This window comes from Melospiza melodia, chromosome 9, assembly GCF_035770615.1.
Source record: "Melospiza melodia melodia isolate bMelMel2 chromosome 9, bMelMel2.pri, whole genome shotgun sequence".
In the NCBI taxonomy this organism is placed as follows: domain Eukaryota; kingdom Metazoa; phylum Chordata; class Aves; order Passeriformes; family Passerellidae; genus Melospiza; species Melospiza melodia.
This window is the reverse complement of record NC_086202.1, coordinates 759374-786278: the sequence shown is the minus strand read 5'-3', so window position 1 is coordinate 786278 and position 26905 is coordinate 759374. Positions and strand designations below refer to the sequence as shown.

Here is a 26905-nt window from a genome sequence, read left to right as displayed (position 1 = left end):
CTCTGCTCCCTGGTACCAGCTCCTGAGTTTCTTTTCTGTAAGCACACAGATGTAAATTCTCACAGCTCTGTCAAAGGAATCCTGATAGCAATTACTCTCTCAAATCCCTGTACCATTCAAATGATGATTTGTCTGCCATTCATGTGGAAGCAGTTTAGGCTTGTTGGTTGCTAACCTGGCTCACTCTGCCTCTGCCTTTGGAGGGAATCCTCTAAGAAAATAATTGTAATGTGCACAAAGGGCTCATTTGCTGCAGCAGGTACAGCTCTGTGCCTGTGGCTACAGGCTGCCCCATTTTTTATCAGTAAAGAAAGGGGGCTTTAAATCTCCATTGGGGTGTTGTGTCTGCTTTCACAAAGCAGCACGAATCTTAAATGCAAAGAGCACGTACTCATGTTACAGATTTCTCAGGCAATATCTTTAAAATTTAATTAATTTCTATTTCTTTGCCCAATCAAGCATGTTTCTGTTTATAGAAACTTCCAGGCTACAAAGTCAGGCACCAGGCTGAGAAACAGCAGAACTGAGATTGTTTGTGCCACCTTGGTTTGGACAGTTAATACCAGGAGTGTTATTTTATTTCCCCCTGTGTCTCTAGGTCTCATCCTCCATCCTCCCCTCTGACCCAATGTCCTACATGATTTCTCTGGCTCTCAGCAGCTCTGCCCTCTCCCCGCCTTGTATCCCATTTTTGTAGCCCCAGAGCAGCTGCCTCCCTTGGCTCTTTTCTCCCTGGCAAAATCAGGATTTTGCTCCTAGAGTTCAAACCAGGCTTTTTTAAATTATGCTGTTGTTTGGAGGTTGGTTCTGTTGCTGCTTTGCTGCTGTAATTGATGGTTCCTCTCTCGTTGCAGGTGCCCTGCCCTGCTGAGCCTGCACAGGGACAGGGACAGGGACAGGGACAGTGCCTCTGCTGTGGCTGGACCATGAGGGACAGAGCGAGGCACTGAGGGTCACCAGCCAGGAGCAGTGCCACCCACCTTGACAGGATTGCTTTGAAAAGGTCGGAGATGTTTTCCCAAATATGAGCACGTTTTGTGGTATGACCATCCCGTGGTTCCATGGTTCCGTGAAAATAGAATAGAAGTAAAATCTTCCCAGTGGTGGCTGCCTCTGAGCTGTGGCAGGACCGGGGACTGGTGGGTGGATGTCCCTCCTGAATTCCATATTCTCTATGCTGTGTGGGTTCCACATCCTCTCCACTTTCTGAATTCCACATCCCCTGCTCTGTGTGGGTTCCATATCCTTTCCACTTTCTGAATTCCACATCCCCTGCTCTGTGTGGGTTCCCTCTGCCCTGCGTGGGTTCCACATTCTCTGCTCTGTGTGTGGGTTCCCTCTGCTCTGTGTGGGTTCCCCTTTCTTTGCACTCTCTGAATTTCACATCCTCTGCTCTGTATCCATTCCACATCCTCTGCCCTGTCTGAATTCCCCATCCTGTGCCCTGTGTGGGCTCCCTGTGCCCTGTGTGGGCTCCAGGACAATAACTGTCCAGATGAAGGACCAGGACGCTGCCTGGCACAGGCCCTGCTCCCAGGGCACAGGGGATGGATGGGCCGAGGGGCTGCAGCAGAGCAGGTGCAGGCTGGATATTGGGCGCACTGCTCCATGGAAGGGCTGTGCAGTCCAGATGGGATGGGATCCCTGGAGGGAGGTAAAGGCCGTGTAAAGGATGTGGCACCTGGGGACATGGGGGTTGGACTGAATGGTCTTAGAGGACTGTTCCACCCCAGCAAAGCCGTGATTGCACACTCAGCCTGAGCAAAGCCGTGATTGCACACTCGTCCCGTGATTGCACGCTCAGCCCATGATTGCCCTCTCGTGCCCGGGACGCAGCCCCCAGGTGTCCCTGGGTGTGCTGGGCGCTGTGTCCCTGGCTGGCAGTGACCGCTGTCCCTCCTGCAGGCCCCAGAAGATGTGAGCAGCGAGCAGCAGCGAGGGCCCCCTCAGCATGGCCAAGAGGGGCTCCAGCAGCCGCGCCAGGGGGGACAAGCCCGACGCCCTGGCTGCCCTGCAGGCTGCCAACGAGGAGCTGCGGGCCAAGCTCACCGACATCCAGATCGAGCTCCAGCAGGAGAAGAGCAAGGTGGGCAGCTCCCCTCCCTGTGAGCGCATTCTGTGTGTCCAGAGGGGCCAGGGGTGCCGGGATCCTCCCTGCTGGTTCTTCTCTGTGACAGTGGTCACAGGGCTCTGAGGAAGAGAGGAGGATCTGACTCCATGTTTCACAAGGCTGGTTTATTATTTTATTATATATATTACATTAAAACTATACTAAAATAATAGAAGAAAAGGATTCCATCAGAAGGCTGGCTAAGAATAGAATAGAATAGGAAAGAATGATAACAAAGGTTTGTGGCTCAGGCTCTCTGTCTGAGCCAGCTGACTGTGATTGGCCATTAATTAGAAACAACCCCATGAGACCAATCCCAGATGCACCTGTTGCATCCCACAGCAGCAGATAACCATTGTTTACATTGTGTTCCTGAGGCCTCCCAGCTTCCCAGGAAGAAAAAACCCCAAAGAAAAGATTTTCATAAAAAGATGTCTGCGACACTTCTCTTTCCCTTTTACACTCATTTCGTTTGGGGTTTGCCCTCAAGCTCCTCCAGACCGAGTGCTCACCCAGATGTGCAGTACTAACCCTCAGCTGTGCCCCCTGTGCTAATTCCCAGATTCCAGGCAGGCACAGCTTCTCCCTCAGCCTTTGGGAGAGGGACAGCAATGGGGCTGGAGCCTCAGCTCCAAGAGCTTCCAGCTGCTGCCCTCAGATCACTTCTCAGCAAGAGCATGGAACGTTCATTTGCTTTTCCCCAGTTCTCCAAATCAGTTTCCACTGATAGACTTTGGGGTTTTCAGTTCCAGAATAGAAATGTGTTACCGTGCAGGAACAAAATGATAATTTGAAATTTTCCATGAATTTGCATCACTATTAGGCATTTTAGACCATGAACCTGACACACAGATATAAATAAGTAGAACACCTATTGATCCTTTTGCTGTGCCACAGCATTTGCAGCTTTAAGGCTGAGGACTTTGTTTTCCTTCTCCCTGTCCTTCACAGCCACTTCTGGCCATGGCCTCTCTAGAGTTTATGGCATGGTTTTAAATTGAAACATCACTTGAGCCTTGTGTGGTCAGGTACAGTCAGTTATTTCTGCTGAATAATGCATCACTTAAAAAAGCCATCTGGCAAAATGCAGCTGTTTGGGGCTTCACAGGAGCTTGCACAGAGATTTTTGTGCCCTGCCTGTGCATGTGCAGGTTTGGCCTGCCTGCCAGAGCGATGGCCTGGGCATCTGGTTTTTCCCTTATTTTGGGAGTAATGTGCTGTGAGAGCTTCTGCAGAATAAAGTAAGGAGTCAGACTGGCTCAGAAGGTACTGTCTGATTCCTGAATGTGTATTAAACATGAACCTGCAGTGAAAGGAAGGTCTTTGCTACCACCAGTTTGTAGGCACAGACATACCAGCACTGAGGTGTAATACTGTAAAGTCATCTGTACCATTTTTAAATAACAATCATGATATCATGTTTGGTTGATTGAAAATACTATACTTTTTTGATTTTCCCTATAGGTCAGCAAGTTGGAAAGGGAGAAAAATCAGGAAGTGAAGCAGATCAAGGAGCACGAGCAGCATAAAAGCACAGTGGTGGTCACAGAGCTCAAAGTCAAACTCCACGAAGACAAAATGAAAGAGCTCCAGGCTGTCCGAGAAACTCTCCTGAGGCAGCACGAAGCCGAGCTGCTCAGAGTGATCAAAATCAAGGACAACGAGATCCAGAGGCTGCAGACTCTGCTGAACGCCGTGCGCGACGGGGCCCCCGACAAGGTGAAGACCGTGCTGCTGAGCGAGGCCAAGGAGGAGGCCAAGAAGGGCTTCGAGGTGGAGAAAATCAAAATGCAGCAGGAGATCTCCGAGCTGAAGGGCGCCAAGAAGCAGGTGGAGGAGGCCCTGACCATGGTGATCCAGGCTGACAAGATGAAGGCAGCGGAGATCCGGAGCGTGTACCACCTGCACCAGGAGGAGATCACGCGCATCAAGAGGGAGTGCGAGCGCGAGATCCGCAGGCTGGTACGTGCTGCTCTCTGCTCCTTTCCTCATGCTGCTGGGGGGAAATGATCATAGCTGGCCTCTCTGGGCGGCTGTGGGGGCTCTGGGCTTGCTCCAGGTCTGTTTGCATTTACTAGCAAAGGGCAAAGTGGTTTTTAAAAGTGTTAGGATGTTTTGTGAGAAACTTCTTTATCCGTGTGAGAGCCCGTGGATGTGTTCACATTAAAGGTTAGCAGGAAGAGCCCTCAGGCTCCTGGCTGGGCAGGGAAATGCTACAACAGCAATGTGTCTTGGGTTATGCCTCTATTTCCTCACCAAGCCTTCCCTCCTGATCCACCTTGGTCCCTCCCTTTCCCTGCCTTTGCTGGTTCCCATGAACATCCCCTAGCGAGGCTCACACAACCCCAAATGCTCCTTTTCTGCACCCCTGGGTGCTGTCCACGCAGCAGGGCGTGCAGGGGCAGTTCTCTCCATGCCCACCATGGGAGGAGTTCTCTCCACGCCACCATGGTGGTTTTCCCCAGGACAGGGCTGGCTCTGCTCCTGTGTGGCTCCCACCTGAGCCGGTGGCTGGATCTCACCTGGCCCTGCTCACCTGGCCCTGCTCACCCGGCCCTCGGGGACCATCTGTGTGTGGCTGCTCAGCCTGCCCTCTCTAACCCAGCGCCTCACCCTCAGCTGCGGCAGCTCCACTCTCAAGGGCAGCAGCGTCACCCCTGTGGCTTTGGGGATTTCTGCTGTGGGACCTGGCTGGGGAGGATGGAGGGGTGCTGGTGCTTGGGAAAGGGGGAAATCCCCGTGGGAAGGAGGGAGGGAGGGAGGTGTGTGACCCACACCTGAGCCCTGAGGGTGCTCCTCGCCCCTGGGGACACAGCCATGCCCTCAGGATGTGTGTTTGGGTCTTGTCTCAGTCTCTGTGTGGTGTCACCATCGTTCTGTGTCTGCCATGCTGCTTCACAGCCTCAGTGTCCTGGCACAGACCCATCCAGGCCTCTTCTAAGTCATCAGCTGTTACCCAAACCCCAAATAAATTCAAAATGCCCAGCCTGGCCCCAGATGAAGGGCTGGCAGTGTGACCAGGCTGCAGAGACCCCCGCAGGACCCCTGCCCTGGGGATGCTGCACAGCATCACCTGAGCCCTGAGCCCCACAGGGCCTGGCAGGGACTGGCACACCAGCCCTGCAGTGTCCCCTGCCTTTATTGAGCCTCCTCTTCTCTCAGACTTTGGGCTGTTAAGGCTTTTCAATAGAATATTTTATTTTTATGAAGAGGATATTGAAAATAATTTACAACCAACTGCTCTATTGATGCTATTCAAATATCCTGCAGGGTAAGTAAATTCTCCTCCAGCCATGCCTCACTGGTGCATTGATTTCACCCAGCACAGTGAATGGGGAGCTAATGCACATCCTAAATAAACTTGCTGCATCACGTGGGAAGTCCCCACTAATGGCCTTTAATGTAGAAGCTGTTAAATAAATGTGGTCTTAGTTACAGGGAACAGAGTGGTTTAACGGGGTGTTATCTAAACTGCCTTTGAAAATCAAACTTTATAAAGCTCCTGCTGGAAGGAATCAGATTGGCTCACTGCACCAATGAAATGACCTGTTCCCATGGAGCAGGGCTGACAGCTCCCAGCACTGCAGGCAGCACAGGAAGGCAGCTGGGTGGTTCTGGGCGTTCCTGGGTATTTTTGGTGGGTTTTGGGTGTGCCCAGGCTGCTCTGGCCCCAGTGCTGTGCTGGCCCTGTGGCTGCCGCTCTCTGTGCCTGGCTCAGCTGGCCCTGGCTCTCAGCCTCAGGAGTGGTGCAGGGAGATGAAATCCCCCTGCAAAGGCCATTTTTGACAGTATTAGTCAGCTTGCAGGGGCCCCAGGAAGATGGCAGGGACAGATGCCCCAGCCAGGACCCTCGGCCTGGGTCGGAACAGGATGGCAATAACAACTTCAATAACAGAGCCATGGCTCAAAGCCTGGAGCTGCAGGAGCAGCGAGGAGCAGCAGCACAGCTCCCTGAGCACGGTGCTGCTGCTCTGTAATTGGCACCAGCTGTGCCGGGGCTGCCTCCAGCAGCAGACACATAAATATTCATCACTATTCCTGCAGCTCCGAGCGCAGCGGGCGCCTGCAGGTGCTGGGTGGGTGGGTGGGTGGGTGGGTGCTCCTGCGCTGCCGCCCCTTCCCCGCTCGGAGCACCAGGGTGGGAGCAGGGGCAGGAGCCAGAGCCTGGTCCAGCACCAGCACAGCACCAGCAGAGCCCAGCACAGCACCAGCACAGCACCAGTACAGCACAGCACCAGCAGAGCCCAGCATGAGGCCAGGCTGGCCCTGCCCGAGGGCAGCGTGCCCACGGACCCGCAGCGCTGCCAGTGAGTTCTGGGCACCCCTTGCCCTGCCTTTCCTTCCTCTCCCCCCGTGCTGAGGCACACCTTCCCCTCCCATCCGTGCTGTCTCTGTCTGTCAGGGGCTGCAGGCACCGAACTTGGGCGTGTGTCACGTATGGGGATTCACTCAGGTGAGGGAAGATGTCAATGCTGAGGTTTGCTTGTGGTCTATGAAGGTTATGTTTAGGGATTTCTTTTTTTCTGGAAAACAAGGCATTAGTGAAATGCTGTGAAATGTTTTGTGTTTTCTCATCTCTTTGTTCCTCCCAATTTCATGTGTTGCCTTTGTTGTAATATGTCTTTGTTTCTATATGAATAAGAATCAACTACCCAATATGCTGCTTATTTTAAACAAATAATCATTTGATGATGTGTTATCTTTTCACCTGTGCATCCATGTAGATTTCTCCTCATGAGGCATTTAGCAGAAAGACCTCAGGTGCTCTGGAGCACCTCTGTCTTTGTTTCATTCAAAGTCAGCAGATGCAGCCTTCACTGACATTGTTGAAAGGGTTGTGAGTCAATGGCCCCCAAAATCCCTTTCATTTGCTCCATTTTGCTTTCCCGGTACCTGTCTGACCTGCCAGCACCTGCCCTGGGTGATCTACGTTGGCAATTACTGCAAGCAAAGTCCTTGCAGTGACTGTTGATCCCTGTGTCATTTTTTTCCAGGTTTATAGACAAAGCAGAGATAAAATTATTATCACAGCTCATGCAAGGCAAAATGTTCTTATTTGAAGCAGGCCAGGTTCAAAAACTGACTGTTGAAATTAGATGTCTGAAATCTCAAAAACTGATGGCAGAAATCTTGTGTTTCTGGAGTCTGAAAAAGCCTGAGGGATGGGGATGGGTGTGATTGCTGCCTTTCTGTGGAACCCCTGCCAGTCGGGCTGTGACTGGGGGGACCAGCGTGGGCAGCCCTCCTACCCAGCTAGGCCAGGATCAGGGATTCCCTCACTGGGCTGGGATCAGGGATTCCCTCACTGAGCCGGGATCAGGGATTCCCTCACTGGGCCGGGATCAGGGATTCCCTCACTGGGCCGGGATCAGGGATTCCCTCACTGAGCCGGGATCAGGGATTCCCTCACTGGGCCGGGATCAGGGATTCCCTCACTGAGCCGGGATCAGGGATTCCCTCACTGAGCCGGGATCAGGGATTCCCTCACTGAGCCGGGATCAGGGATTCCTTCACTGACCTGGGATCAGGGATTTACTTCACTGGGCTGGGATCAGGTGAGCTGGGATCAGGGATTTCCTTCACTGGGCTGGGATCAGGGATTCTTTCACTGGCAGGACCCAGCTGCCCTGGTGAACTCCAGCCAGACCCCAGGGTTGGGATCCTGGCTGATCCCATGGGATGTGCACAGCCCCTTGGCACACGCAAACAGGGAAGGAGAGCGTTAGAGGTCACTGGGCATTTGTCATTTTAGCACTTTGTGATTTTGCATAATGTTTATTATGTGTAAAAAATCCTCTCATGGAAAAGGAATTGCTCACAAGGGAGACTTTTGATTAAAAAAAAATTTTAAAACTCATATTTCTTCTAGGAATTTTCAAAATTTAAAGGATAGAGAGGTTTCAATATTTTTCTTTAAAAATTATTAATCCACATTTTCTAGAGGTGACATCTAAGCAAAATGCTGCAGAATCTTTAAAGTGTTTGAGTGAAGCAATCCAAGTGTGATGAGAACGTTTAATTTTGTTAAGATATTCTGATAGGATTTCAGGCTGTTTCCCAATATTTCACTGCCAGCTGCCTGCTGAAGGAGGGGTTTCCTGCTGGGTGGCCCTGGAGAGGGGCAGTGCTGTATCCCTGTCACTGTCACTGTGGTGGCGGGGCAGCAGTGCTGTGCCACCCTGGGGTGCTCATTGTCACTATGGGTAGCAGGGCAGTGTGCTGTGCCCAGTGCTCGCTGCCACCCTGGGGTGCTCGGGTGCCGCCGAGCCCTGTGTGACTGTGTTCTGTTCTCCTTGTAGATGGAGGAGATTAAGTTTAAGGACAGAGCAGTCTTCGTGCTGGAGAGAGAGTTAGGGGTGCGAGCCGGGCATGCTCAGAGACTGCAGCTCCAAAAGGAGGCTTTAGATGAACAACTGTCCCAGCTCAAAGAGTCTGACCGGCATCTGAGCAGCCCCAAGCGGGAACTTCCTTATGCAAGTGGTGCAGGAGACGCTTCAGATCATTCGGGAAGCCCCGTAAGCACTTCCACGTGGTTTCACCTAAACGAGCGACCAAACGAGCGGCAGAATCTTGATGAGTGCACCCTGGAGCAAGAGCTGTCCCATGGCTGTGCAGGGCTCCCGAGGCACCTGCTCGTGCTCTGGCTTTTGTGTGCCCAAACCCTTGAGATTTCCAATCTGTCCTCGCCATGGGAGAGCTTTTGCTTTCTGTCCTTTTGTTTCCCGGTCGGTTTGGTTTGGTTTGGTTTTGTCAGCAGGGTGGAATTGCTCTGTCCTTTCTCTCCTTTTCCTCACTGTGCCATGCTCAGCCACCCGCCTTAGTTTGACAGTTTGACACGACTGTGCCAACAAACGATGCAAATGCATTTCTCACCAAGTGCTGTTTGTGTGCGAGCTCTCGGAGGCGCTGGGGCTTGGGGAGCAGATGTACGAGGCCAGTTCCAGAGGGGATGGAGGCACTGCAGGGCAGCAGTGCCACTGCCAGCAGGACACAAAGTGAGCCAAACACCTCCTAGCCTGTCCTCTGCTGTTTGTCCTCTGCAACGGCCAGAGCATTGGATTGGAATCACCCCTCAAAGTGGCTTTTGCAGTGTAACTCTGGCCCCTCCTGCTGGGGCCCCCTTTGCCCAGAAGAGCCCTCGGGTAACTGCCCTCGTGCCTCTGACGTGTGCAGGTCGTCCTCATTGCTGATCCTCATCAAGATTTCTTTTGCGACAGCCTCGATTGTCTCAGTACAAGTGTAAAACTTATACCTGAGCAAACCAATCTGTTTTATTCTTTGGCCCAAGCCTCTCCTGCACCTGTTGAATGAGGAACCCTAGACCTCCCAAAAGTGCCACCAGCACTTTTTTGTGGGCACTAATTTGCCTCTCTCTAGTTGTACTCAACTTCTGCCAAAGACCAGAACAAGTCTTAGAGAAGGGGAAAAGTCTGTCACGTTTGTCAGTAGCTGTAACTCCTCTGATTCTGAACGAGGACACATCTACCTACATCTCTATTAATTTCTAATTTGATTGAAGCATTTTCACTCAATAAAGTGCTACACCTGTAGCCTTACGAGTGACCCTTCAGGACCCCATAAGGGCCACAGCTTTCTGGAAGAACAGCTTATTCAATGCACAATTGCGTGGATTTTCCCCATTCAGTAATTTTAATACCAGTTTCTTATGACCAAGTCCTCAGAGTGGGCAATGTGTCTGAAGCTCTCAGTTCAACAGTGGCACCATTGGAACACGGCCTTCAGTTTTGATATTTTCTGTTGTTTCCAAGTTTACCATTTGTAAACTTTGTGTTTGCACATTTGTATTGTCACATTTGTGACCTTGAATTTGCATATGCATATCCACATACATATGCATATACACCCCTCTGCATTTGCATTCTTTGTTACATTTCCACTCCTGACTTTCCGTCGGTCTCACCCTGCAGCTTTCCATGGTCATTTGGGTTCCACGGGTTACACTCTGCGCAATAACATTTTGAAGTGTTTGGATTCGGGATTAGGAAAAGTTTGAGCTTTGCCAACGTGCTCTTGCGTGCGCACTTACGAGCAGTTATTTGCAGTTGATCTTTGTTTTAGGAACAGCAGTTGGATGAAAAGGACGCGCGGCGCTTCCAGCTGAAAATCGCGGAGCTGAGCGGGATCATCCGCAAGCTGGAGGACAGGAACGCGCTGCTGTCGGAGGAGAGGAACGAGCTGGTGAGTGCAGCAGGGCCAGGGACGTGTGCCCTGCCCCAGGAACGCCCTGGGTTTGCTCCTGTGCTGCCTGGAAACGAGGGGCTGCCTCCTGCTGCCCCCTGCTCAGCTCGCTGCCCGGGCTGGGCTGTGTCACTCCCCTCTTGGCTTGTGCAGCAATGCATTTTTAAAATGTCATTAGCTGGAATTATATGTGTTTCTTTTTAAAAACAAGTACATTCCCCACATTGAATGTTTGCTGCACAGGCAGAATATCTCATTGTAGCCACAGCTCTCTTCACAGAGAGCAGCAGGCACAACTTTCCCAAGGATTTCTCCGAGGGAAAGGCAGAGAGAAACCTCAGAGAAAATAACTCTTATCTCTACTTGCTGCTCCTGTTGTTTGACACATGTGGAATGTGTTGTGGAGATTGTTTACCAAAAGTGATTCGTTAATTGGACTCTGGTGATGGTTGTTTAGATTGATTAGCCAATTAGGTCAAAGCTGTGTTGTGACTGTCTGGAGACAGTCATGAGTTTTTCTTTAGTATCTTTTCAGTACAGTTTTAATATATAGTATTAGTGTAATATAATAAGGCTTTATAAAGCATTTGTTCAGCTTTCTAGAATCATTAGAGTCAAAGCATTTTATTCACACATTGGGGGCTCCCTACAACAATATCTTCTTGTGTGGGAATGCTCTCTTCCCAACGGAAAATCCCGAGAGTTTTTGATCAATTCTGCTTTGCATCAGGAGAAAATATTTCTAGCGTGATAGTTACAGAAAGTAGTTAATATATTTGATGAAAAAGCTCCAGAGGCGTTATTTTTCTCTTTATCTTTCAGCTGAAACGTCTCAGAGAAGCAGAAAGTCAGTATAAGCCCATTTTGGACAAAAACAAACGCCTCAGTAGGAAGAATGAGGAGTTGTCACATGCCTTACGTCGAATGGAAAACAAACTGAAATTTGTGACGCAGGAAAACATCGCCATGGTGAGTGCCTGTGCCCCTGGGAGAAGCTGGGACGTGGTGGGGCTGGGGGAGTCAGGCGCTGGCCCACCCTCGCAGGTTCCATGGGAAACTCTTCCATTCTGGCCAGGTCCCTTCCAGCCCAAACTCACCTGGCATTCGATGGCTCACCTTCGCCTTTCCTGCCAGAATCACCTCACAGTCCCTGGGAATCTGCCCCTGTGGCCCTGCCCCTTTCCAGCTGCAGGGGCAGGACCCTCTGGCACGTTTGGAGCCTGGATGTGAGGCTCAGCAGAAAGGGAGCAGGAGAGCTGCCAGGGCAACCATTAGAGAGATGTTTTCTACTTGCTGTAAAGGGCAGGGCCAGACAAGTCCCTGGCAAAGCCTCCTGATCATTTCCTCCTCTGCCCTGTGGCTTTTGGGTTCTAGAGGCAAAGAAGTGGAGCAATAAGGAGACCAAGCTCCCTAAATGACCTCGACCACAGCCAGGAAGAAAGGGAAGTGGATTTCCTGAGACTACAAGTCATTGAGCAGCAGAACATCATTGATGAGCTCTCCAAGGTAAGATGGGAGGCTGCTGCTCTCATGTGAGAGTGCCCAAGGGCAGAGCACAGGAAACCCGAGGAAGGAGTGCCTGAGGTTCTGGGAGTTGGTGGGCACAGGGGGCAGCAGGGGAACCTGGCAGGCATTTCTGTGCTTAGTAGTAATAGAAATTATCCGTGATGTGGTGTTTGGGAAAACCCTTCCAGTCTGCACTGGCCTGGCCTGACAGAACCATGTCCTTGCATGTGCTGGTGGCCAGGTCTGGGAGGGAAAGCTCTCCTTCAGCTGGACACACCACTAGGGCTGAAGATTCCTGTGTACAGGGAGGGGTCTGCAACCCTGGGCTGGGGGTTTGCTTCCTTCTTAATGTGCTCTGTGTCCTTGGAAACAGAAAACACCAAAGTCATGATACTCCTCTAGAAAATAACTTTTGTTTCTTCCCTTTCTTTTTAAGCCTATCCAGTTACTGATATTATTTCATTCTCTTTCATTAGACCCTGGAGACTGCTGGCTATGTGAAGAGTGTCATGGTAAGAGTGACATTAGCTTCCTCCTCATCTACATATGCTTTAAATTGCTGTTCATGGAAAGCAGGCAGGGTACAATAATATTTATTCTCCTTTCCATCTGTGTTCAGCAGTGAGCTGACTCAGGAGTTTCCTCAGAGCAGATTTTTTATCAGCAGTTGTTCACCAGAGAAAAGCACAGTGATGGTGGGGAGGAAAGCTTTAATCCCACCACCTGCCAAGGTGGCCAAGGGCAAGTGTCCCCATCTCCAGGGCAGCTCTGTCCCCTTGGAATGGCATTGTTTCACTCTGGCTGCCCCTGGCTTTGTGTGACCCACAGCAGGGTGTGCTCAGCCCTGCCCTCACCCGATCCCTGTGCTGTGGTGGGCAGGGATGTTTGGGGTTCCAAACAGAAATGTTTGGGGCTCCCCACTGATGGGTATTGATGGGATGTGCTGTTCCCATTGCCAGGCAGCGAGAGTTCGATTGTCCCTGCCTGGGAGTGGCCACCAGGCTGAGCAGCAGCCGTGTCACTGTCCCCAAGGTCACCTCATCCTTGTGCCCAGGGAAATGGAGCAGCCGAGGGTTCCCCTGTGGAGCTTCCCTCTCTCCACTCCTGGGCTTTGCAAGAACAGAGACTTTTTGCTGAGTACTGTAAAAAATCAACCCAATACCACAAAGAGGAAGAAATTGTTCCCTGGCAGGGTGGGCAGCCCTGGCACAGGTGCCCAGAGCAGCTGTGGCTGCCCCTGGATCCCTGGCAGTGCCCAAGGCCAGGCTGGGCAGGGCTGGGAGCACCTGGGACAGTGGGAGGTGTCCCTGCCATGGCTGGGGTGAAAGGAGGTGACATTTAAGGTCCCTCCAACCTGGAATTTGATTATTCTGTTATTTCCTCCGATTGGAAAATTGTTGGCAGCAGTAAGGGCTCAAACCTTGCTCCAGAGGCAGAGGGAGCCTGCAGATCCCGAGGGAAGGAGCTGAGCCTGGCAGTGCACAGTTCCAAGGGGCCCTGCAGTGTGTGCAGTGTGCCGGGTGTGTGTCCCTTCCAGAGGCACCACAGGGACAGGGCTGCAGGGCCGTGGTCACCCAGGGAGCAGCTCCACAGGGACACCCAAACTCTCAGCATAGGGCTTATCACCAGCTTTATTTTAGCTTGATTTCCATGGACAGAAAGAGCAATTTCTACTTGTCTATGGCAAAGCTGAACAAGATTGGAGTACATAACCCAGGCCTGGTGATGGTGTGGGACAGTGGCCAGCAGGGACATCCTGTCTGTTGTTTCCCCAGTGTCCCCTTGTACTGCCATGGGTAATTTCAGTAATTGCTCTCTGCAAACAGCTAACAGTGTCTCTGACTCCTGCAGGAACGTGATAAGCTGCTACGGTTCAGGAAGCAAAGGAAAAAAATGACAAGAATTCCTAAGGTAAAAAACAAACCCTTCCACGGTGACATGCTAATGGACAGGGTGCTCAGAGCACCCCAGGGCCATGGCAGTGCTCTCCTCAAGGGTCTGCAAATGGGTCCTGAACCTCAGTTTGGGTGATGTAGCTCAAGGACACGGACAGACTGCATTGGGATATTCAAGGGGACCTGTTTGCATTGAGCATTCTGAGCCTTTTCATGCTCTGCATTCACTGTGTGGGACTCTGGTGGGATGTGGTTGTCTTAAGAGCAGACAAATTTTATGAATTAACACATCTCCAAATGATCTTCTAATGGTGCTGCCTGAAAACATGTGTACACAGTAAATAATTCATGATGAACTTTAGTAACATGTGGAAATTGCTGGTTGGGGAAGCAATGGTTAGAGCTCAGGGAAAAGGGGATGTTGGTTAATGAGGGCTTGGCAGGGTGTTAATGTAAATATTAACACTAAAATGTCAGAGGAAGGTTTAATGTCAGGGCTGCCAGTGTGCTGTGATCCACAGATGAACAATTAGAGTGAGGCTGGAGCTAATGAACCTATGAATAACTAATTGAGGTCGATCGGAGGTAACTCCTGTCATCCTGAACAGCACATCCAGGCCTTCCAGGGAGGCACATTCTGTCTGAAAGCTGGGTGGGGCTGGAGGGACAGCACAAGGGAATGGCTCCCAGTGCCAGGGGCTGGGATGTATGGGATACTGGGAATTGGGAATTGTTCCCTGGCAGGGTGCCCAGCCCTGGCACAGGTGCCCAGAGCAGCTGTGGCTGCCCCTGGATCCCTGGCAGTCTGTCCAGGTGCCAGGGGGCAGTCTGTCCAGGTGCCAGGGGGCAGTCTGTCCGGGTGCAGGGGCAGTCTGTCTGGGTGCCAGGGCACTCCCTGACCCTGCTCTCTGTCAGAAGCCAGTGGTGGAGACGTTCTATGGCTATGATGAGGAGGCGTCCCTGGAGTCTGATGGTTCCTCCATCTCCTACCAAACGGACCGGACCGACCAGACCCCCTGCACGCCCGAGGACGACCTGGAAGAGGTGCTCCTCAAAAACTCCTCTTGCCTTGCTTGGCGCTGGTGTTTAATGAAATCCCTGCTCTGTTCCATCACTTCTGTCCATCATTGCTGCTCTCTCATAGCTGTTCTATCACTCTGTCACCTCAGACCACAAAATGAAGCACTTCTGTTAAATTTGGTACTGTGCATGGTGGTCGGTATCTCTAAATCCGGAATGAGACTGCATCAGGTCTTCAGTAACTTCATAACTTCCAAGCTGGAAATCTCATATCCTAAGAATATTGAATTTATGGCAGGTTCTCAGGTCTAAAACACTGAGAAATTGGACTGGCCTTGGGAGGTGTGTTCACTCTGAGCCTGGCTGCAGGTTTTGGCAGGTGCAGTTTGGGCCAGCCAGGCTCAGTAAGGTCTGTGTTGGTGGAGGGAGAGGGAGTGAATGCTCCCCTGAAGCTCTGGGCTCCAGGGAAGGGCTGCTTCCTGGCTGGGTTCCGGAGGCTCTGAGAGCACAGCACACAAATGTAACACAAATTAAAGGGATTGTTCCTTGGATTTGCCGGGGCTTCCCCACAAATGCAGTCCCCAGTGTGAGTCAGATCACTGGCCCGTCACACAGCTCTGGGCTCAACAAGACTCTTGTAATAAACAAGAATTGCCCCTGATGGTGTGCAGCCTTTTCACGGTGTGCTGGCTGCAGGTGTGTAATTCAGCCTGCAGAATTCCTCACTCCATCATGAACAATACCTGATGGGTACCAGGCTGCCCTGCAGGAAATCTGAATGTATTTGTGTATGCATGAGCCTGTTTATTTTCCATTCCTGTATTGACATCTTCCCCCGTTCAGCCCGTGGAATTGATGCATGCACCCAGCAATGTAATTCCATTTCATGTTGAGTGAAATATTCCGGTCAGACATGAAAGCACTCCATACTGGATATTGTAAGCAGGGTGAAGAAGATGAAGGGCTCCTTTCATGTTGGCTGTCACCACTTCTACAACTATTAACTCTGGATTCATGTTTTAATAATTGAGTGAGTCTGTCAGGCTTGGTTTCCTTTCCAAATTGAAACCTTTTGTTGTTAAAGAAAGCTGCATTTTCACCTTTAATGTGATGATTTTCCCTGTTCCAGTAGGAAAGGGTGGTGCAGTCATTAGTGTGCTATATGGAAGGCAAGCTTTTATCTTTCCAAGGCAGGGATTATCTTTTTATTTCTGTATTGCACTTCCTGGAGGTAAGAGCGTGCAAGGGATGTGCAGGGGACAGAGGGGAAGCAGCTTGAGGGCCCTTGAGGCAGAGTGGAAATTTTCCAGGGTAGAAATCCATTTTGATTTAGGTGAAATGTACATTTTTGAGTTGAGTCTGTGGTTAGCAAACATGGCTATGTAGCCTGACTGCAAGGCCTAGGCTCAGAGAAACTGCCCCAGTGAAGGACAGAGATAAGGGGGGAGACAGAGAGTGATAGAGAGAGACAGAGACTGCTGTGACAGCCAGTCAGCCTGACCTAGGAATTCTTTCTGATAAAGAAGAACTAGCGGCAAATGTCACCCGAAATTGGTAAAAATGAATATGTATGAACCTATTGTGGAATTGTATGCATATGTATCTGAGAGGAGGATAAAAAGGGACCTGAAGTTCCCAGAGGTATGCATGTCTTTTAAGGAGAGAAATCTCCGCATGTGTCCGGTGCTGTAATAGACATCCCGGCTTTACAACTTTCACAAATTGTGGAGTTCTGATTATCTCCGCACAACACGCTTAACCAAGATATTTTGTACCATGGTTCCAAATGGCATTTCACAAGGGACAACTCTGTCAGTTTTAAGGGAGAGCAGAGCTAACCCCCTCCTTCTGTGTGCTGGCAGGGCATGGCCAAGGAGGAGACGGAGCTGCGGTTCCGGCAGCTGACCATGGAGTACCAGGCGCTGCAGCGCGCCTACGCCCTGCTGCAGGAGCAGGTCGGGGGCACCCTGGATGCTGAGCGGGAAGTCAAGGTCTGCAGGGCCTGCATGCCGTGGGAATGGGGCTGTGGAGCGGGCAGGGCAGGTGGGGGACTCACCTGGCCGGGCTCAGGCTGCTCTCCAGCTCACCTGAGGGCTCCGGGCACTCTGAGTGCTGCCAGCCCCCTGGAAGGGCTGCTGAGCATCCAGCCCTGCTGCAGCTCGGGCTTCTCACCTCTGCTCTGCTCAAGGGAAAGCCAGGGAGAGCTTTTCATGGGAAATCCTTGAAAGTAAGCTCTTTTTCTAGAAAGAACTAGGACAGATAGCCTTAAATATGTAATGCGTGGTCTTTAATTCCTTCTGGGCTCTGAGAGATTACATGATTCCTCATGAAATGTTTAGAAGGCTTATAGCTGAGATTTCTCTGTTAATTAAATTGCAAAGTGCCCTGTGCCACTCTGCCTGTGTGCCTCTGGACAGGGTTGCTGTGGCTCTGGACAGCTGGCCTGAGGTGCTGCTTTTGTTGGGAGCTTGTTGTGTGTGCCAAGGAGTTACAGAGGAATTGTTCCCTGGCAGGGCTGGATGGGATATTGGGAATTGTTCCCTGGCAGGGCTGGATGGGATATTGGGAATCAGGAATTGTTCCCTGGAAGGGCTGGGTGGGAGATTGGGAATTGGGAATTGTTCCCTGGCAGGGATGGATGGGATATTGGGAATTGGGAATTGTTCCCTGGAAGGGCTGGGTGGGATATTGGGAATTGGGAATTGTTCCCTGGCAGGGTGGGCGGCCCTGGCACAGGTGCCCAGAGCAGCTGTGGCTGCCCCTGGATCCCTGGCAGTGCCCAAGGCCAGGCTGGACATTGGGACACCCTGGGACAGGGGGAGGTGTCCCTGCCATGGCTGGGGTGGCACTGGGGGGAGTTGGGGTCCCTGCCATCCCAAACCATTCCCTGACTCCCTGAAGGGCTGGCTGGATGGGTCGTGCCCAGCCTGCAAGGGTGGGTGCAGTCAGGAAAGGGGCAAACTTGCTGTTGAACAGGAGAAATGTGCCCACAGAGCCCTAATTTGTTCCTAGACCTGTTCTGTGGAGGTGTTATCCAGGAACACTGGGAGTGGGTCAAGGTGTAATGCATGAAAACTGACATTCCCAGAATGAACATCTGCTCTGAAACACCAGGGATTGCACCTGGAAGGGAATTCCCAGTGAGCCCAGGCATGCCCTGCTGTGAGAGTGACTGGATTCTGGAGTTTAGTCTTTTCACAGTGGCCAAAGGAGGCGCCAGTGCAGGTCATGCAAACAAAATCACTTTCAGTGTAAATAACCAGATAAATAGCAGAGAAATGGCTCAAGGAAATAAATGCTCTGTGAAAGTATGTAACAAATACAGCAACTAGCAATAATTATATTTGTTCTCCAGAAAACATGTGCAGGAATGTGGTGTCTACTTAAATAAGCAGGAAGCTACAAATACAGTAAAAAATGAGAGATGGGTATGAAATAGATATGGCACTAAATCATAGATAAGTTATAGATAAGGCACCAAAGGCACAAAGGTCAATGAAATTTGCCCATTTGTAATGTGGGCTCTGCTCTGAGTGTTTAACATGCCCCAGATTTAAGGGAGCCAGGTGTGCCCAGAATTGTGCCATAGTAATTTTCTTTTGTTTTCCTGGAGAAAGGGAGGCTCTGGCTGCAGCCTGCCGTGAGCAGCTGTGAGGGCCAGCTCTACTTCGCCAGTTTGTTAATCTTGAGATAAATCTCAAAATCAGTAATCCTATCTCCCAGACTTGATTTGATTACATTTGATTATTTGATACTCTGTGCTCAGCTGCAAATTTCTTCTGCCAGGGAACTTTCAAAATAATTTGTTAAAAGTCTTTGGGGTTTTAAATATTTTCTGTAACTGCATTAGGGTTGGTCTTTTGGAGAAAGTTTGATTATTTTAAAATTTCTTTTTAAATTATTCTTTATCAATTTTTGGGGGTTTTTTTTGTTTCTCTCTCTAATGCCACAGACGCGTGAGCAGCTCCAAGCAGAAATTCACCGGTCCCAGGCTCAGATAGAAGACCTGGAGAAGGCTCTGGCTGAGCAGGGACAGGTAATGCTGGCTCCAGCCCTTCCCCACCTCTCTGCTGGGGCACCAGAAGGGTTCCCAGGCTGGTTACAGATTGTGCACCACTTCTGCTGATAAAAAACCAACAACCAAACAAAGAAAAAAAACCTAAAAAACCAAAACAACAACAGCAGTAAACAGAAAATGGTTTTGAGAACAATTAAATATTAAATAATTCCATCATTGCCTTCCCAGCTTAACCTCTTCATGTTGTTCTTGCTGATAAATGATGTTCTGGGTTTGTGGGTTTTATATATTCCTCAGACTAAGAGATTAGCTTTCAGATAAAGTTTAGTTTGCCTGATCTGCAGAAATATGTAATTTGTATTTAGCAAAATAGAAATGTGATAGTAAACACATAGTTGGGAATATCCCTTTTAATGCAAACCAGATTTTTTCTGAAAGAGTTTTTTAATCACAGGAATTTTTTATTCCATTTGTGAACTACAGAGCTGTTAAAAGTGCATTTAACTCAGGGAGTTATTTTAGGAAGTAGTGGACTTACAGTTTCACAGCTCTCACTGTTGTGTCCCTCTGCATTCATGAAATACTTGCACCTTGCTGTTGCAAATGCTGCAGCCTTACCTGCAGTGCTGTTCATTCCTCCCCAAGGACATGAAGTGGATTGAGGAGAAGCAGGCGTTGTACAGAAGGAATCAGGAGCTGGTAGAAAAGGTATTTAGCGTTTCTATTTCCATTATTCCAATAGCATTTGTGTCCTGAGGGATGCAGAAGGGGCAGTGTTCCAATCTGCATGGCACTGCCCTGCGGGCAATGACTCATGTTTAGAGGAGATCCTCATAAAGCTGCTGGAGAAGCGGGGCTCTGGCATTGCCCGTGTGTGTCCTGTGCATGGGGACAGTGGCCCTGGGGCCGGCCCTGTGTGCCCCTGGCCCGGGGTGGCTCAGCCCTGCCCTGGGCTGGGTGTGCCTGCCCCCCGGCTCAGGACAGGTGCCCCGGGCTGGCTGTGCCTGCCCACCTGGCTCAGGTGCCCTGGGTGTTCCTGCCCACCTGGCTCAGGCAGTGCCCAGGGCTGTCTCAGCCATGCCCCTGGCTCAGGTGCCCTGTGCTGGGTGTTCCTGCCACCTGGCTCAGGTGCCCTGGGTGTTCCTGCCCACCTGGCTCAGGTGCCCTGGGTGTTCCTGCCCACCTGGCTCAGGCAGTGCCCAGGGCTGTCTCAGCCATGCCCCTGGCTCAGGTGCCCTGTGCTGGGTGTTCCTGCCCCCCGGCTCAGGTGCCCTGTGCTTTGGCAGATCAGGCAGATGGAGGCAGAGGAGGCACGGCTCAAGCACGACGTGCAGGACGCCAAGGACCAGAACGAGCTGCTGGAGTTCAGGATCCTGGAGCTGGAGGTGAGCCCCAGCCCTGCGGGTGTGGGGCAGTGCAGAGGGGCACTCTGAGCAGGGTCTGCTCAAAGAGGAGAACCACAAACAGCACAAACACCACCGACACCACCGGTGTGGTTGGCAGGTTGTCGTGGCAGGAGGGTGGTGGGATGAGCTTCAGGGGCCCTGCCAAGCCCGACCATTCGCGGTGCTGTGGTGTGGCACAGCAGGGCTAACGCAGGATTCCTGTCCTTTCAGGAGAGGGAGCGGCGGTCCCCGGCCATCACCTTCCACCACGGCCCCTTCACGGAGGGGAAGAGCCCCCTGCAGGTGTACTGCGAGGCTGAAGGTGTAACAGTAAGGGATGCTCCTTTCCTGTCCCCTCCCGGCAAAGCCAGGTGCCCCGTGCTGACTCCTGCCTCTCCATCTCTCTCTTACCAGGACATTGTAGTGGCAGAGCTGATGAAAAAGTTGGACATTTTAGGGGATAACGCCGTAAGTGTATGTTCCTTTAATAAATTGTGCATGCTTTGGGGAACACCTGTCCTCGTGTGGAGTGAGCAGAGCTGCCTGCTTTGGTGCTGCACAGCCTGTCCTGCCTCTGGTCTGGGCTGCAAGCAAAGCATTTGCTGCCATTCCAAGGTTTTGCTGCCACTGAGGAGTGAAGTTTGCAGGTTTGCAGGGCTCGTGTCACCACACTGCTCCCAGATCCCTGTTACTCAGAGTTGTGTTGGTGTTTGGGGCTTCCTGATCTCTGGTCACACACGGTTTCTTGGTTTGCTTGCTCTGCACTTGCTTTGCTTTGGCATTTCAGCAGCTAAGTGCTTTGACTTTGCCCAATAACCCATTAGCCCTTGATACTAACCAGGATATTAAACAAGAAACCAAAACAACAGCGTGAAAAGGAGAAGCAAATAACCAGAAAGGTGTGAGTGCTTCTCCTTCAGCCGGTGGCAGTGAATGACTGCACAGTTATGCACATGGAGGGCACACACGTGGTCCTGTGGGTCTCTACCTGTGCTCTCCCCTGTCAGCAGAGCCCCAGGGCTGGAGGGGCCAAGGAGAGCTGAGCCCCTCAAGGTCTCACAGAGCCCTCAGCACCTCCAGGGCCCTCCTGGGACCCCCACCCCAGCACTGGGGCTGCAGGAGGGTCCCACTGTTCCCACAGCTCTCCGCCAGGGCTGCCCCAGCTCTCCTCTGGACAGGCTGGATAGCAGCAAAGTGCCATCCCCAGGACTATGGCACAGCCTGGAATACCAGAACTGTAAATACCTGAGGGTGGGCAGGCCTGGCACAGGTGCCCAGAGCAGCTGTGGCTGCCCCTGGATCCCTGGCAGTGCCCAGGGCCAGGCTGGACAGTGGGAGGTGTCCCTGCCATGGCTGGGATGGGAATGGAGGGGATTTGGGGTCCCTTCCCACCCAGAGCACGCCAGGATTCCCTGGTTCAATCCCTGCAGGGCAGCACTGCCCTGTCCCAGAGTGCCTGAGGCTGAAGCTCTCCAGAGTCCCCCTGCCCAGCAGCTGCCCTGGCTCTGGCTCAGGGTGCCACACAGCCAGGCCCTTCTCCTGCTGTACCTGTGGGCACACCGAAGCTTGGGATGGAATGCAAAACACAGTTCCAGTACTTTGATATTTTGGAGAAAGCCACAGAAGATGGATGGAATGGCCAACATCTCAACAAATGCTTCCCAAAATCATCACCTGGCTGCACAAAGTGGGGATGGTGCATGGGATGAGCACTGCATCTCTTCTCCCCATGGCTCTTCATGCTGAGCTTGGTCTTGTCATGTGTAAATGTGTGTTTATTCCCTGTTGGGTACACATAGATCCAGTCCCTGCTCTTGTTGGTAAATATGAGAATTTTGGAAGAATTATGTATGACAAGGGTTGGTAATGAATAGTGACAATGGCTTTTACAATGACTTTGCATTACAATATTAATTTTCTCTGCCTCAGTTCATTGTTCCTCAGACATATTTAATTCCAGAAACAGCAGTGGCCCAAGCAGTGGGTTAGTACAAGAACTGGGATCTGTTGTAATTGTGCTCTGCTTTTGGTGCAGAATCTGACCAACGAGGAGCAGGTGGTCATCATCCAGGCCAGGACTGTCCTCACGCTGGCTGAGAAGGTGAGAGCACAGCTGGGGAGGTGAGGAGCACAGGTGGGCAGGTGAGGAGCACAGGTGGGATGGTGAGGGGGGTGGGAGGGTGAGGAGCGCAGGTGAGGAGCACAGGTGGGATGGTGAGGGAGCTGGGAAGGTGAGGAGCAGCAGATGGGAAGGTGAGGAGCACAGGTGGGGAGGTGAGGAGCAGAGGTGGAAGGTGAAGAGCACAGGCTGGGATGGTGCAGAGCACAGGTGGGAAGGTGAGGAGCACAGGAGGGGAGGAGCACAGGCTGGGATGGTGAGGAGCAGAGGTGGAAGGTGAGGAGCACAGGTGGGAAGGTGAGGAGCACAGGCTGGGATGGTGCAGAGCACAGGTGGGAAGGTGAGGAGCACAGGAGGGGAGGAGCACAGGCTGGGATGGTGAGGAGCAGAGGATGGGCAGGTGAGGAGCACAGGGTGAGAAGGTGAGGAGCACAGGGTGAGAAGGTGAGGAGCAGAGGTGGAAGGTGAGGAGCACGGGCTGGGAAGGTGAGGAGCACAGGTGGGCAGGTGAGGAGCACAGGCTGGGATGGTGCAGAGCACAGGGTGAGAAGGTGAGGAGCAGAGGATGGGCAGGTGAGGAGCACGGGCTGGGAAGGTGAGCAGCCTTTGAAATGCAGCCTTTCAGAGAAGAGCAGTGCAGGGCTGGTTGTGCTCTGCCGTTTGAGTGGTGCCTGCCTGCTGGCTCGTGCCCAGCCCAGGGCCCTGCTCAGGCTCCGTCTGTCCCACAGTGGCTCCAGCAGATCGAGGTGACCGAGTCTGCGCTGCAGCAGAAGATGCTGGACCTGGAGAACGAGAAGGTACCGGGGAGGGGCAGCAGGGCTGGGGCTGGGGCTGGGCCCGGGGGGTCACTGACAGCCCTGCCTCGCTCCCCAGGAGCTGTTCAGCAAGCAGAAGGGATACCTGGACGATGAGCTGGACTTCAGGAAACAGTCCCTGGACCAGGCTCACAAGGTGAGGGCTGCCACAGGGGCTGGCTTGGGACACCTGGGTGAGCCCGTGGGCTCTGCCACGGGCAGTGCTGCTGTGGGGTGCCCCGAGGGCTGCACGGGATCACAGTCCAGCAAATCCTCTGCACCCTGAGCTGACCAGGATTGCCTCGTGAGCACCACTCCTGGGTCTGAGTGGCCCCTGCAGGGTTAGCACCTGAACATTGACTTGATCAACACCAGTTTTAATTCAGCCAAAGCTTCAGTAAAGGACTGATAAGGAAATTAGGTTTTCAGTAATTTGTCTTATATTTTAAAAAAATATATTTTGGCCTGCACGTTTCCTTGGATTTTGGATTGCACCCTCTGTCACCAGAGCAGCTGGAGGTATTCTGGGATGTGTAAATCTGAAATGGAACTGCTTTTAAGTCAGGTTCATCATTAGCTGATCCTAAGGCATTTCACCCATCTTTTCAGTCATCAGCTGTCTTGTTTCCATCAATGAGAGAAAGGTTATGCAATTATCCACAAAAGGCATGAAGTTTCCTGTTAGTTTATCTCATTTTCCAAGTTCTACACAAACCTAGAGCACAGTTACACTTTCTGAGGAGCAGTGAGTGTTTATGCCTCTGTTTCTGCCTCCTGATGTCTACTTGTGTCTTGGACCATTTGGGGGAGCCTTTGCTCCATGCATTTTCTGTCCCGTGGGTGATCTTTAGGACTGATTTTGCCTCGTTCTGAGCTGCATCTGGAGCCAAAGCACAATGCAAACCTTGCAAAGCACACAAGCCCCTCGGCTGTGGCTCCAGCCCTATAACCCCTTGCAGTGGAATTTCCCTGCCCATGGCATGGGATGGAACAAGGCAGCCTTTGGGACTCCGTGGTTCCATCCTCTGCTGTCCTGAGCACAGTTTGGGCAGCTGAGGGCTGACGCTGCCGATGGAAGCAGTGAGTGCAGGAGTGTCAGCCCCTGCAGAGGGGGCTGAGGGTTATTTGCCTTTCCCTCTGTTTCCTGAAGGCAGCACACGCATGTCCCAGGCACTGCTTTGTTCCAGGGCTCAAACGCAGCCTGAAAGCAGCAAAGGACGCTTTGTGCTGCCCTGGAATTCGAGTGGAAAAAGCTCTTCTGCTTTGTAAAATTCGCTTCACTTCCATGTTTCCTTTGTGCCCTGGAGATGAGGAGCAGCTAATCATGATGCCCCTGAAGCAGAGCCAACAGGATTAGCAGGCAAAGCCCAGAGCCTGGATGCTGCAGGGTCCTGCTCCAGGCAGCACTTGGCTGAGCCTGCTGCTGCTCTGGGGGCCAGGAGGGGCCCCTGCCCCTCTCCTGCCCAGGCCAGGTCTCCAGACAGGGCTGGGGCTGTGTCCATGAGGCTGGGGCACAGCAGAAATACAGGTATCAAACAGCAGCATTTTGCTGGGACGAGGTTGTGTCCCCTGCTGGGCAGTGAGAGAGCTGGGAAAGGGCAACCAAGGGATGGCAAAATACATGTAAAAATATCTGTAGCTCACAAAATGAGTCTTTATGAACCTCTTTCCTTTTCCCTGTTTACATTTTCCCTTCTCCCTTTTCCCTCTCCCTTCTCCCTTTCCCCCTTCCTTTACCTTTTCTCCTTCTCCTCCTCTCCCCACGGTGCCATCCCCAGGAAGGAGCAGCTGCCTCCCCATGCCTGTGGGGCAGAGCAGGCTGGATCCAGGGGCTGTGCTCGGAGCCCCTCAGGATGGGCTGTTCTCCCTGTGGATGGAGTTCTCAGTGCTGCCCTGTGGAGGCTCAGCACGCAGCCCCCGCTCCGCTCCCGTTGCCTTTCAGGGTCGGACGCTCCGCTCCCCACAACCTCCTCACCCCGGCGGGGACAAGGCCGAGCTGACAGCTTTATATTGTTTTTGATTAGCAAATTCTGGAATTAGAAGCCATGCTCTATGATGCCCTGCAGCAAGAAGCTGGAGCCAAAATTTCCGAACTTCTTTCAGAAGAGGAGAAGGAGAAGCTGAAGAGCGCCGTGGAGCAGTGGAAGCGGCAGGTGATGAGCGAGCTCCGCGAGAGGGACGCCCAGATCCTGCGCGAGAGGATGGAGCTCGTCCAGCACGCCCAGCAGGTGGGTCTGGGGCTGGGAGCTCGGGAGGGACAGCCCTGGGAGCTGTCAGAGCTGGGACAGGCTTTGCTCGGCCCTGCATACCCCTGCAGACAGGGCAGTGTGCAGTTCCTGCCTCTGTCACACACGGTGACAATCACACAGCACTCACCTGCAGCCTGATACCTGTCCCTGTAGGACACCAAAGAACACACAAGCTCACACCACTGTTCTCAAGGTGAAGAAAAAAGGGAAGTTTATTTTTTGACTCCAACATTTATAGTTTTCCAAAAGCAGTGGATTGGAGGGTGACAGTGCCACCTCCCCAGTGACACTGGTCAAACCAACAGCCTATCAACTTTCTCCTCCTCCATAAAAGAAAGCAAAACAATGAGTTATTAACAGAAAGCGTGTGAGGAAGTTTACTGCAAGAATGTCAACATCAGAAGGCTTAGAAAATCTTAGAAAACCAGGGTGACATAATACCCAATCTGGCTTTGGGAGAAGCACAGCACATACAATCTATGTCCCCCAAACTAATGCATCTTCCGGGTACGTCTGTATTTGGTTGGTTAATAAATATTTTTTTATTTGAAATCTGACAGAGAATTAAAGAGCTAGAAGAAAGAATTGAAGGCCAAAAAAGACAAATAAAAGAGTTAGAGGAAAAGGTAAGGTCATGCAGACGGAACAGCTGCTGTGTGTGCACATGACCATTCTCCATTTCACCTGGGCCAGGGAAACCACCCTAGAGAGGGCTCGTGTGTGTAGCGCAGTGAGAAAGGGGCACAGCTCCAGGAAAACAGCTTGCATTTGCACCAGCCCCTCCGAGGAGGGCAGGTGAGCTGGTTGAACTGAGTCCTTGCTCCCTGTCGCCCTTCGGGGCAGCCTGACGCCGGGCAGGGAAGGGTCAGAGCCGAGGGCTCAGCAGCAGGAGCACAGGTGGGATGGTGAGGAGCTCTGGGGAAGGGGCTGCTGCTCCCTGCTTCCCTCCCATCCACGGCAGCCCCTGGGAAGGCAGTGCATGGAGCAGCCTTTTCCTGCAGGAACGGGGGCTTTGCTCTCCTCCCTGCCTGCAGCCACAGTCTGTGTCACAGAGCACTCTGCAGCCAGCCCAAACTGGTGTGTTTGAGCCCAGAATGGCCTCAGCTGAGCCCTGCCCTGCCCAGGGGTGCTCAGGTACAGCAGGGCTGAGCTGGGCCAGCCCCTGAGCCCAGAGCCCAGCAGGGCCAGGCTCGGGGTGTTTCAGGGGTCAGAGCTCAGCTGCTGTTCCCCATTTCCCCTGAGCCCATGGCTGGGGCTGGCTGGGCTCACAGGGGTCACTGTCACCAGCCCAGGGGACACAGGAGCTCTCCTGAGCCAAGCTGAGCCCCCAGCACTCTGACTTCACTTCACACTCCATGTTCCTCCTCACCTGAGAGTTTTGTTGTGCTCTGTCTGTAACCACAGCTTATTTCTCAGCCAAACACACTGTAAGCTCTTAATCTCTTTCTTCTCTTCCATTTTTTCCTCTCTTCTCTCCCCTTTTCAGTTTTTATTTTTGTTTTTATTTTTCTCTTTAGCTTTCATTCTTTGGTCATAGTCCTTCAGGCCACATGCACAAGGTAAGCCCTCGGGTCTGCTCTGCTCTCTGCTCTTCTCCTCCTAGAGCATCT

At 52.0% G+C, this 26905-nt stretch overlaps 1 protein-coding gene across 24 annotated transcripts in view; it reads left to right on the top strand.

Annotated features, from left to right (window-relative positions):
• The window catches only part of JAKMIP3 (Janus kinase and microtubule interacting protein 3), a 61347-nt gene that overhangs the window by 19103 nt on the left and 15339 nt on the right, over positions 1-26905 (top strand). For 5 of the 24 annotated variants that reach the window (XM_063162939.1, XM_063162938.1, XM_063162935.1 and 2 more), the window contains exons 2-23: positions 855-1003; positions 1906-2086; positions 3575-4072; positions 8410-8625; positions 10190-10309; positions 11132-11278; positions 11684-11815; positions 12292-12327; positions 13667-13726; positions 14626-14754; positions 16593-16721; positions 18683-18766; positions 19394-19456; positions 20035-20133; positions 20365-20463; positions 20548-20607; positions 22169-22234; positions 22981-23049; positions 23126-23203; positions 25071-25274; positions 25856-25921; positions 26813-26854. In XM_063162939.1, the coding sequence (XP_063019009.1) occupies positions 1952-2086; positions 3575-4072; positions 8410-8625; positions 10190-10309; positions 11132-11278; positions 11684-11815; positions 12292-12327; positions 13667-13726; positions 14626-14754; positions 16593-16721; positions 18683-18766; positions 19394-19456; positions 20035-20133; positions 20365-20463; positions 20548-20607; positions 22169-22234; positions 22981-23049; positions 23126-23203; positions 25071-25274; positions 25856-25921; positions 26813-26854 (2532 nt within the window). In that variant the 5' untranslated portion in view covers positions 855-1003; positions 1906-1951. Of the gene's footprint in view, positions 1-854; positions 1004-1905; positions 2087-3574; positions 4073-8409; positions 8626-10189; positions 10310-11131; positions 11279-11683; positions 11816-12291; positions 12328-13666; positions 13727-14625; positions 14755-16592; positions 16722-18682; positions 18767-19393; positions 19457-20034; positions 20134-20364; positions 20464-20547; positions 20608-22168; positions 22235-22980; positions 23050-23125; positions 23204-25070; positions 25275-25855; positions 25922-26781; positions 26855-26905 lie in introns of those variants that run through there. The other 19 variants (XM_063162944.1, XM_063162940.1, XM_063162941.1 and 16 more) reach the window with 19 other exon arrangements.